At 39.0% G+C, this 12,326-nt stretch overlaps 1 protein-coding gene across 1 annotated transcript; it reads left to right on the top strand.

The window, feature by feature from the left end:
* The first annotated feature begins 3,254 nt into the window (after positions 1-3,254).
* Positions 3,255-9,502, top strand: LOC138007395 (SIN3-HDAC complex-associated factor-like). The gene is made up of 3 exons (XM_068854274.1): positions 3,255-3,870; positions 3,970-4,120; positions 5,304-9,502. The coding sequence occupies exons 1-3, from the start codon at positions 3,643-3,645 to the stop codon at positions 5,669-5,671; spliced, it is 747 nt and encodes a 248-aa protein (XP_068710375.1). The 5' UTR covers positions 3,255-3,642; the 3' UTR covers positions 5,672-9,502.
* The last annotated feature ends 2,824 nt before the right edge of the window (positions 9,503-12,326 follow it).

Here is a 12,326-nt window from a genome sequence, read left to right as displayed (position 1 = left end):
ATTCAACTCATTTTTAACTGGATTGCCTATGGCACCAGTAATTATAGATGTCAATGATGTAGGACGATAATTACTTGCAGGGAATCTTTTACCCTTCTTAAAGACTGGAGCTACATTTGCGGTCCCCCTCCAATCATTAGGTAGCACTCCTTGGTCTAAGGATTGTGAAAACGTTGTGCTACTACTGAAGTTAATTCTGATGATTAATTCCTTTAATTCGAGCAGGTAGATTATCAGGGCCTACTGTGTTGCTTATACATCTAGTGAATGTAACAAATTCTGAACGCCTGTCGGTGTTATTTTTATCCGGTCTGATCTATATTTAGATTAGATGAGATCAGGTCTAGATTTGGCATAGAACTGGTATCTTCTTTGATAAACATGGAATGGAAATAAGTATTAATAGATTAGCTTTACCTAGCCTATTCTCTGTCATCATAATTAAATTTTCTGCAATGGCGGGAGCTGATGTTATATTGTCTTCTAAGATAATTTAATATATGTACAGCGAACACAATTTTTGCCGGTTCTTGGAGTGAGCTGAGGAAAACAAACGCCAGGATTGGGGAAATGTGGGTCGTGAGACCTCCAGTAGCTCGCTCAAGCCCGCGCGCGCAAACACGTACCAAAGTGTCAACAGCAAGAGTTGTGGGACGGGGACTACGGTTCACAGTCTTAGCCGCGAAGACCCAAAAGACCAACCATTTGTAGGCGTCTTTACAAATTTAAGGAAGCAATTTCTCCTAAATTATTCGAGCCGGGGTTCGAATCCGCGAACTCCCGCTCGGTTGTCCATCTTGTCCGATTGTCAACCCATTGGCCCAACTGGCAGCTGGTCGGAGCTGGTCGGCAATTCACGCGCATGCACAGAAGAGAAAAACTTCCTTGGAAAACAAGTCGCCACCTCAAGTACAAACTCTCTGTATCACAAAGTGACTGTCCCAGACAAGGACCTATTAGTTAACCAGTTAACCACACTCTTGCAAAGCTCCAAGAAAAATACCATTTGCATGAATCACATTCGTCTTGTTGGAAGTTGCTGCAATTTGTCAGTCCAAATCGTTCCGAGTCATTAGAGAGATTTAGCATCACCTGCCGTTTCACGTAAAATAGAGAGAAGGTTGTGATTTTAGCTTCGCGTGACCCACGGCAGCACGAGTATTTGGTTACTAAAAAGTAAAAACAAAACTCGGAGTCTTTTCAAACATTATTTGTGGAAAATGACGCCGTATAAAATGAAAATCCTTTCCCGTCAAATTTTAAGAGTTTCGATGAAGCTGTTTTGTCGGTCAACAAAGAGTCAACGCGAGTTCATAAAAAAAATTGTGGCAAGGAATCAGTTATGAACTATCTTTTACCACGAAACCTAATTTTTCCTCCTTTGGAACACCGGAAAACGGTTTTTGGGTACTTTTTTCCGCAATTTATGTAGAAGAAAATTTCACGCACACGGCAAACGTGAAAATGCTTACTTTCACGTAGAAACGGCAAGCGACAGCCGGGAAACGTAGAAAATGGCGGGGAAATTACGGTCACGTGGTCACTTTTGCTGTTCGCGTTTGATGCTAAATCTCTTTTTAATTCGACACCGTAAGATGGCGTCACAACGACCTTGTGTCCATAGGAACAATCTCGTATCCAGAGTCCTCGGGCTTCTTGGTCAGCGGGTGAGCGCCCGGAGAGACTCTGGGATAATCGATTCCATTTTCCCAGAAAACGTGGGTTCCGGTCTTATTACGTATGCTTGAAATTTAACCGGAAACAGAAAAGAGAAAACCGGGCGGGTTGAAAGTGTTCGAGAAACAAGAATTTTAGCCTTACACACAAAGAAACTGGAGAAATGATCACTGGTTTGCTGTAAGAGCAAGTGAAGATGAAACCTCTGACGCTTTCGGTAAGTGTGTTTTTAGTGTTTCAGCGTACATTCCATCGTTCAAAATGCCATCGTGCAAGCAACACGATCGACAAATTTTTGTGGAGACGACACAAATGTCCTCCTCTACTACGATTCGATTAGATGTTTCCGTAATTCTGAATGGCTTCGACAAGACCTTATTCCACGGATTTCTCCTCAAAGAGACTGATATAATGTTTTCCCACGGTACTTTTGCAACAGCAACAGTAATCACTTTTTAGCAGCGTGGGAAAATTCCCGTACGGTATAAGACATAATTCAAACTTCGTGGTTTTTTATTTTTGTGATTTACATATTTCTGAGTTTCAAAAAAACAAACAGCACTGAAACTAGTTTTAGATTTTGAATCTCCTTCCAAATTCTGGGGCTTCCGAATTACTTACCGACTTCCTGTCGGACTGCCATTGTTACGGAAGCGGCCAATCAAAAATATAGTTCAAGTCGATTATCCCAGAGTCTCTCTGGGCGCTCACCCGCTGACCAAGAAGCCCGAGGACTCTGGGTACGAGATTGCCATAGCAAAGAAACGATGACCATCTTGATATCGTATCACTATTTACACGCAAACAGTTTATTTTGTTTCCGGCTAAAAACGCAGCCGCGTGTTGATAGCGACCTTCTCAAAATGAGACGCTATTGTTCTCGAGAACAGGAGTCAAGTCTTTCCAACCTGCATTGAGTCGTCTTCGGCAGAATTCACGCAACGCTTCTCTCTCCAAGGCGTACGAAGAGAATGGTGTGACTTTGCAAGCGTGACAAAATTTACAAAACTCCAGAGCGTTATCTGTTGCCAGGAAAGCTGACGACCATGCACTACAATTTCATTAAACAGTAAGGCCATCATTTTTTTTTTTTTTGCGTTTACCGTCGAATGCGTTTCTGATATTGGGTCGGTCGGTCGCGTTGGGAAAAAAATGCTAAAAAAAAAAAAAAATAAGCATTCTCGGAATCAGCTTTTAATACTGTTGTCTTTGGTATGTTCTCGGGAAACGCCATCTGCCTCCTTGGTAGACACTTCTAGTAATAATTTTTGGAAACTACGTTCAATGTCAAATACTGTGCATCCACCTCCAAAAAAAAACCCTTCACGTCTTATAGTTACACCCAACTCACTCTCACACCAACTAGACATGTTTAATTGTTAATTAATTCTGTCTGGGTAAAAAAAGTAAGTGATCAAAGAACTGGCTGTACATCAGATTCAGGTAAGATTTATATGTGTTGATCAGTACTACATTTGAAGTCGCCAAAAATGAGTCCATACGATTTAACTTGAAGATAATAATTTGAAAACATCTTGTGAAATGAGGCATTTTGGTATGGTTTTATTCGTCCCCAAGCCATGTTCGTGTTTAAAACACAAATGGCGGCATTTTTGGCGGTAATTTCAAAACTTTCTCAGGCTGACGTAAAGCCAAATCCAAAATTATTTTGCCTTAAAGATACTAAGTATCGATAGAAAAAGTAAAACAAGAACGATTTCAGGGGTTGGCATAGCATCAATTCTTCTTAAGTTACACCATGTGTTTTTTTTCTGCAAACACAACGTGCCGAAAGATGCCCCGTTGTGAGCATGCTCACTTCGAACTGCCTCACAAAACCCTATTATTCTCTACGTTTTTTTTAAATCGCTGGACAAAGCAGGTACCTTGCTTTGCGCACTACACCGCTGTCTTTTCAAAGAGTTTCTCCTTTCTTAATTCATTCGATAATATTTTTCTCTTGGCATGTTTGCCTCTCACCGTCCTCGCGTTTTCCGATCGCGTCTGGGTTGTTGTATTTGCGGTGCCAAGTCGTCCAGTTCGCGATTCACGTCTTCGTCCAAGTATGAATTATTATTTAGCGGCTGTTTCCAGCTGAATGAGAAGAGGCAAGGAGAGATCTGCAATGCTTGCGTACTTCTTGTCAAACGATGGAAGAAGCTTCCACCAGGAAGCTCAAAGAATTGGAAGCATGTGCGTGAACTAACTTGTCCCATCTCTTTCACGCCGTCTTTTTCTTTCGCTTGTCATTTCAATTCCCCGATGTCAGCTTTAGAACTTTTTTCCTCACAGGTCGTAGACAGTAAAGCAACTGTAAAGAGAACCACAAAACCAAGAAGAAGCTCAAGATCATTGAGCTTAGAGAGCGGAAAAGACACCAATTCACAGTCAAACGGAAGAGCAACAAGTGGAAGGAAAATTAGTTGTGGAACTGAGACTCGAGGTAAAGCTTTCATGCAAATCAATTATTGTTCTGTTCTTATTCTTTCATTTAATTCTCTTCGTGTCCTCTCGGCTATTTCTCACAATGACAGATTGCCATGTATTTCAGCTAAAGGAACAGGTTGATTCTCTCTAAGATTAATTCATGCGCGCGTGGTAAATATTGTTTTCTGCGTTACAATTAGAGGACGGAAATTTATTTAAAGAACTCTCCTTACAATACTTTAGTTTTATTTATAACTTGATTAAGTGCAAGTATTTAAGTTCAGGGTTTATAATCGCACTTAAAGTCAGGAGAATATTTCATCAACCCGTGGGTAATTTATTGTTGTTATTGGTATACTAAAGAAATTTTCAAATTTTAATTGACTGTGGCGGTTTGATGAAGGCATGATCCGTGTGATTCGCAGCAAATGTGATATATCTTTCAAGGAACCATTCAGGAGATTTTCCGTCTAACAATTCTCTTTTTTGAAATAGTTAAGTAATGATGGTGATAACAATAATGCAATCATTGCCATCAGTTTATTTTAATAGTCTTAAACCTCATCTGGCTAAGGTCAGATGCTCTGCTAATCTGGCAGGATTCTTGTTTGAGGCAGCTATGTTCTTTTTTTTTTAAATCAGTTGGTTGATATAAAACGCTGATCAATGCATTCATCTTTCTTCACTTAGATGCCTGTGTGTACTTAAGTAAAACCCATTGACTCCTGAACTACTTCCTCCCCCCCTCCCCCTCCCCCCCCCCCCACCCATTGACGAGTAAAATCATCTTGCGAGAGACCGAGTAAAATCTATTGAGGTTCACTCCCAGAGGCCAATTGGTTAATGGGAACATAGCTTTTGAGTGGATGTACAGTTCGTGAACCAACCACCCCCCCATTGATGAGTGAAATCAGCTGACGTGAGAGTTAAAAAACCCATTAAGTCTTACTCCCAGGGGACAATGGCTTAATTCATTTTACTTGTACCAGTTGCCTTGTGCTTAGAGAGTAAATTATGCACAGTCACTTTCATTTCCTTTTCATGTGCCATCTTTCAAGAATTTCGTGATCTCCATTACATGTATGCAAGTGCCTTGACGATAACCATTTAAATAACTTCAAAAAAGGGATGTCATAGATTAAGAAAAAAAAAAGTTTACTGTTATCCACAACGTTTGATGTCAGCTCCTTGAATTGCAGATGACGAAGAACTGGAAACAGACAGTGGTGATCTTTCTCCATCTCTAATGTGTGGATCACCAAGTCCCAGCCCAAGTGATATCTCAGATGAGTGTTCATCAGGATCCTTATCATTGCAACCTGTTAGAAGAGTCTCCACAGCTTCACAGACATCATTTCTCTTCCCATCTCTCACTTCTTCTGCAAATAACAAGCTCCCCTTTATTGATCTGTCTACGTGGCGTCGTGAGGAAATCTGCTGTGGCACCATATTCAGGGGACCTTATGGTGAAGTTCTTGTGGACCCTAAGCTTCTTAATCCCATATGCACTTGTTCTTGTAGCGCTCGCCCCCCTGTGACAGTGAACCCAGAAAAAAGTGAAACTTAGGACCTTGAAGGTGTGTTCCATGATAGTGCATTTTCGTGTGTGTTACTGTAAATGGATCTATCTGTGACAGATGCAGTTTGTTGTAGAGTCTTTTAAAACATGATTCACACATTTGTGTAGCATGTTTAGGTAAGATGACAAGAAACTCTCCAAACCCTACAAAACTTACTTGATAAATGTTTTTTTAGGCATACAATAGTTGACACTGTTTTATATGATCTCAATAGAAGTTGTTAGAACATTTTTCAATAGGTAACTTTGTCTTATTTGAAACATATTTTTACCAGTAAATTAAGCATTAAAGAGTTTAAGGAAGAGTGCAGCTGAGTTGTATTATATGTGATTTTCTCAGGCATGTTTTCCAATCCTGTCACTTCTCTTATGGTTTTCACTTAAGACTTAAAAAACTATATTCAATTATTATGACCTGCAAAGGAGGTAGTTTTAGTAAGGACAATTGAATGTGGTTGAAGTATTCATTGCGTTTTTTTAAAACTTGATGTTTAGTAAGTCAAAAGGGAGTTTTAAGATTTCTTTAATGGTCACTGTTATGTAAGGGTTACATGCATGGCAATATATTATTGTAAGCTACTATGTTATGTCATCAAATTACAACCAAATTTCCAGTAACAAACAGCACATTTACCTTTTTAAACACAAAGACGCATTATAAATGGGGTCGCCTATTTCTCTTTTGTTCAAATTCATTCAAGTATGACCGATTATCCAACATGGCAACCAACAACCAGCAACAAAGAGACGGAACCCCTAAAAGATAATTTTTCCAGCACAAGAAAAATGGGTGGGGGATTAAAAATAAAAATAAAAGGTAACATCTCATAGCCTATTATGGACACATAGCTCAGCCTCTGCGTCCACAGTTGATTGACAAATTAATTGATCATGCACATGTGCCTAGGGCACCACTCCTTCTATAGTGCGTCTTTGTGTTAAAAGGCCTTAGTTCTTGCAAAAAATAGGACAACTGAAACAGTCCTAAGTTAGGTATTTTTCCTCAGCTGTTTTTCATCCTGTGGCGTGCAAACTTCGAAAAGGCATTAGTGAAACACCGACCAGCGAAACAACAAAACAAAGCACCAAACACTGAAACGGCTATTTTCTTTTCTTTTTTTTCTTTCTTGAAAACCGAAACTTAAAAGAAAACAAATTGAGCAGATGTTGGTCCTGTTGAAAATTTTGTGGCATCTGCAAAGAGGGTAGGTTCGGTCTCCAGTCGTGGGTGTCTCAATGCGCAATCTGGATACAAATGGGCCCTTTGCAGGATAGTGATCACATGGTACAAATCCGCCACACTGGGACGCAAATTGCCCACTGGGACATCTAGAACAAAGAAAATTTAGATTAACTAGCCTTTGTTTTAGATGTCCCAGTACGCAATTTGCATCCCAGTATGGCGGATTTGTACCAGTATGCGGATTTGTACCATGTGATCACTATCCTGCAAAGGGCCCAATTAAGTCATCTTTCAGTGTGTTGGAGTTTGGTTTCGCTGTTTTGTGGTTTAGTAATGCTCAACTTCAAAAGTCATTTGCAGAAGACAGGCACAGTTTATCTTCTGAAATTTTGGCTGTGATTTTTGCAAAATAACCTAAACACAAGGGAGTGTCACCAACCACCTGCATGCATAATAACTCTTCACACAACAAGGGGAAAAGGATCTTGAATACCATATGACTTTTACAACCAAATGAACTTGTCTAAGTGAGATTCAATTTGTAGTTTTTTATTTATTTATTGTAGTTTTTGTCTCGCATTTGGCCAAAATTGTATTGAAAAGAGACACTGAAGTTGTTCAAATTCAGGGACTGCTCATTATTTGGAGGAGGGGGGGGGGGGGGGGGGTGATGCAATTAAGGGGGAGAGATTTTTATTTCTTAAAAAAGGTTGCGCTACAAAGAGTGGTGTGGTCTCGTTAATTTTGTATACAATTGCTTCAGCCCTTCCCTGTGGGTATATAACTTGCCTTCAGACTTGGCTGCCTTTGTGAAATTGAGTAAGAGACAGGTTTTTCACATTCAATTTGTTTGCTCAACTTTACTCTTACTTGTTAAAGAAGTCTTGTTCTTCAAAGTTTCTCATGACCTGATAAGTGAGACACAGATCCGCGGACAAGACAGCTTTGAAATTTAAAATTAGTAACTGTACAAAATTTCTTAGTCAAATCTGAAGGTTGCTAATGACTTGTTCCATATTTCATCGTACATGTCTTGGCATGTTAAGTACTTCTGATACTGACGCTACTGATATTGAGTGTTGACAACCTCATATATACTTACAACCATTATCAATGAGTTTCATGAATTTGTTACGTTGAATTTACAAACAGTTGGGATAGTGACATGTGAAAGCAGAAGTACACAAATCTTGCCAAATATTTTGCTAGGATTTATTATTCGCTGGATAAAGTTTTCAAAGCGGTAATTTTTTAGGGCCAGTGAGATATGCCTACGTATCCTTACTCCAGCGGCTATGTTATTTGTTGCTTTAAAAGTTCGTCCTTCATCATATGATAAATGTAGCCAAAGATTATTTCTACAAGATCAATTTTATTGTATGGATGTATTATTTTCTTACAACTTTCCAATCCATATTACTGCTAAATGTTCAACCTTTTTTGGTGTCATACTTTGCATCAACTCATTTTTGTAGTTTTTTTAAAATCAATATTGGTCACAAGTTTTTGTTTATTACCTTCGTGAACTTTCGTGTTTTTGATAACTTGAAAATCATTCCTGAGTATGATAATCTCTGATGACATTACTTTGTACTAATTATTTTTCTTTTGCTTATCCCCTATATATACTCTTGGATAGGCAAACCGTAAGAATTAAAAATAGGTGAAATATTAAGATTCGAATAGTATTGTTTTATTTTGGACTGTCTTTACATTAATTACATGTTGGTAGTTGAAGCATTGTGTGGCTCAAGGCAAACTCATCTCTGATGAATAATTTCTTGACCTTGAACAGTTACCTGTTTTCCTTAGGTGTTTTTTAAGTCACTTGTTCCTGTTGAATTCACTGACAACATGTCTCTGGTTTTATTTTGTATCAAATTTGGGTACTGGGCATTAAGTTTTCAGTAATGTCTGCACACTTTCGCATAAAGAGTTTTTTCCTTAACTCAAATTTTAGAATTTAAAACTTTTTCAGAGTAAAAGGACTCACTGCACTTCATGAATTTTCATACATTTTTTCTTTTTCTTATATTTATTAAGTGAATTAGTGGTTGTAATACATCATTTACTCAATGAACAAATACTGTTGAACTTCTCAATTGTCAGTGTCCTCACAAGCAAGTTCCTTCCACACTGGGGAGGTGCAGGGAGCTTTCCCAGAAGGGGTAGAGTGTGAAGATGTTGACAGTCTAGACTATTCTTGAACCGGTGCGGGTAAAATGCAGACTTCAGATTTGGTGCTGCATATATTTTCATTTTTCAAACAATGGGAGACTGTTGTCACACCTTAGTTGCATCGTCAAGACAGTGGTTTGCAGTCTGCATTTACAGTAACGGTTCATTGACCACGTAACGGAGCATACTGTTCCACATTTTCTTGTCCGTAGAATTTTTTAGATTTCAAATTAACTATGAATCCAACTAGAACTTTGTAATATATAAAAATTGTACGTTGCCTAGAGATTTGTAATACATAGTTAACTTCTTAATATTTTACACAAAGCGTAACATTCTTACTACTTCTTTTGAATGTAATAAGGTAGACTTTTATGGTTAAAATATGACGTTAATATATTTACAATAAAGCAAGACGATGACTTTTTATGTCACCGTTGTACGGAATTTTTGATGAACTCAATGCAGATTAATTTCCTCGATTTTTCTTGAGCAATCCATACACATTTTCATCACCACAGCCTCGGATCAACTTAAGGCTCTGGGAAACTCTATGTAGGAGAACGTGAGCAGTAGGGCTTTTATAGCCAAAAATTAGCCGATCAAGTTCCCAGAGCCTCCGTTTCCCTTGTCCAGCAGAACGGGTCGCGGGAGGCTCTATTCTCGTCACCAGAGCCTCGGATCGACCCAAGGCTCTGGAAAACTCTATATAGGAGAACATGCGCCGTAAGGTTCTTATGGCCAAAAATTGGCTATTTGAACCTTACGGCGCCTGCTCACTCCTCGTGCTAACATGAATGCACCAATTAGAGAAACTTTTGATTGTTCTTCACGTAAACCAATGAGAAGACACTTTGTTTTAGGGTACCCCAGAGCTCTTCTCTCCCTCAGTCAAGAGAAGAGCTCTGGGGTGGAGATTGGGGAGGCTCTGGAATAATCCAAAACCGGAACCAGAAAACTCTGGTTCCGGTTAAATAACTGCGCGTGCGTGAGGGGAGACGGTTGGAAATCGTCTTGGAAATCAACAATGGAGTTCACCTTGCCACGACAGCGCTTACTTTTCACTCGCGAGACAGTACACATGAGTATAAACACATCTCCTAATACACTCGAACGCAATTGTAAAAATTGCGTTCATAACTGCGAAGATCATAGCTTCACTTGAATACATTTTATCAATCAAAACAGATTTCAGCATCTGGTATCACGCAAGTGAACATTGCTGTATTTTCAAAAACAAAAACGTTACGGAACTGGTAAATTGTAAAATGATTTATTTCTAGATTATCTTCAACCTCGTGTAGATAAAAATCCACAAGAAAGCACGATTTTCGAGTTTAGACTGAAAATGGCAGGAAATGAAACCGTTTCTCAACAGCCAATCATGATCAAATATGGCCTATTTTGGATTCAACTAGAGTCTCTCTTTCCCGACCGCTGGTCAAGGGAACGATGACTCTGGAAACGAGACTGAAAATTGGCTATTTGAACCTTGCGACGCCTGCTCACTCCTCGTGCTAAAGTGAATGCACCAATTAGAGACGCTTTTGATTGTTCTTCACGAAAACCAATGAGAAGACACCTCGTTTCAGGGTTACCCAGAGCTCGTCTCTCCCTCAGTCAAGAGAAGGGTTCTGGGCTCGAGATTGAATCCATACATTGGATGGCTATGTGGGCGCATGTACTTGATATTCGTTACATGAGCCCGCAAAGCCATTCAACTGGTTTGCGTTTAATCCACTGTAAGAAGATGCGAGAGAAATTGACATACGTGAAACAGGGAGCCATAATTATTGAGTTAACTTTGAGGGCCCAAAATTTGAAAAGGACACCATAATTAATGACGACCGTTTTCATTGTTTTCCGAGCTTAAAGGTACGGTAATACGAGCAACTTGTCTCGCAACATTGCTGAGAAACTAGTCTAAAAATTGTTGCGCGTTTTGCATCCCACACACAACCTGTCTCGCACCAAAAAGAAATGTTGCAAGTTGTTGCTGCAGTGTGTTTCAGAAAGTCGAACTCCGTTCTACTTTCTGCGACACGCTGCAACAACTTGCAACACATTCTTTTTGTTGCGAGACAGGTTGTGTGTGGGATGTAAAACGCGCAACATCGCTTTTCGACTAGTTTCGCAGCAATGTTGCGAGACAAGTTGGACATTTTTGTTGCTCGTATTACCATACCTGAAATGCGTTTTTTTAGAGCAGGAAAAACATACTAAGACACTGTCTTTTGAGGTTTCGTTGGAAAAGGACGTTTTTAGATGAATACATTGCCGAGGAAATCGGAAAATTACGACCTTGTTCCTGATCGAACAGCGTAGTTGGCCACGAGAAAAAAGTATGGAAATTGCGATTTCGTCAAGGAATCTCACACTTTTTCAGCAATATTATTATCACGAAATCACATATCGTATAAAAATGTTTGCGTTGATGAAGAATTTTTTTTTTGTATTTTAATACTGTTTATTTGTTTTCATATTAATTACATCTACTGCACAGAGAACCTTACACTAAACTACATAAGTCTCATTTAATGCATACTATATTTATGACACACACACACGCACACACACACATACACCGCTTTCCTAAGCCCCAAGAGTATCGCACTAGACTAAGAACAATACACAAGGTACAAGAATATCAGACTGATAGAATATTTACATATTTGCCCCACTTCAAGTAGTGAACAGGGAGTCGATCAACGTTTGACTTGGCAATCATTGTCTCAAGTTGATATACTATATTAATTTTTGCGATAAATACCCTAATGATGAAGAATGGCACTCAACCAATTGGCACGAGCAATTTTGTTCGTCTTTGAAAAAGTTTAATCATTTTAATTGTTTATTTCAAAATTGAACTGATTGTCTATGCTTATTATTGTCAGTTATCCAGCTTCAACGTAGCTTCTTACTGGGTTGCGAGTATGGCAATCCCAGTCGAAAAATGAGTTTTATATATTTTATATATTTTTCATTTTTTTGTTTTTCCGTGTCGGTAAAAGTCTTGCCTGGCTCCCCTGCTTAGGGGTGTCTTTGTGCGTATAATCTTCTGTACGTATTTTGTTGGATTTGAGGGGGTTGGGGTAATGTTAATGTGTAGATTTCTATGGTGTCGAAAGTCATTGTAACGTGAATGGCGTTTTAGTGCATCTTCAAACAAAACATACCCTTATGGAGCTCAAGAATGGAACGTCAATAAGATAAACAAGACAGGCGGTGAAAAATAAATATCTGGAATCTTAAAACCGACGAGTAATGGACTTCGACAACAAT

This window comes from Montipora foliosa, chromosome 6 (genome assembly GCF_036669935.1).
Source record: "Montipora foliosa isolate CH-2021 chromosome 6, ASM3666993v2, whole genome shotgun sequence".
NCBI classification, from domain to species: domain Eukaryota; kingdom Metazoa; phylum Cnidaria; class Anthozoa; order Scleractinia; family Acroporidae; genus Montipora; species Montipora foliosa.
The sequence above is the reverse complement of the archived record's forward strand: the minus strand, read 5'-3'. Positions and strand labels throughout refer to the sequence as shown.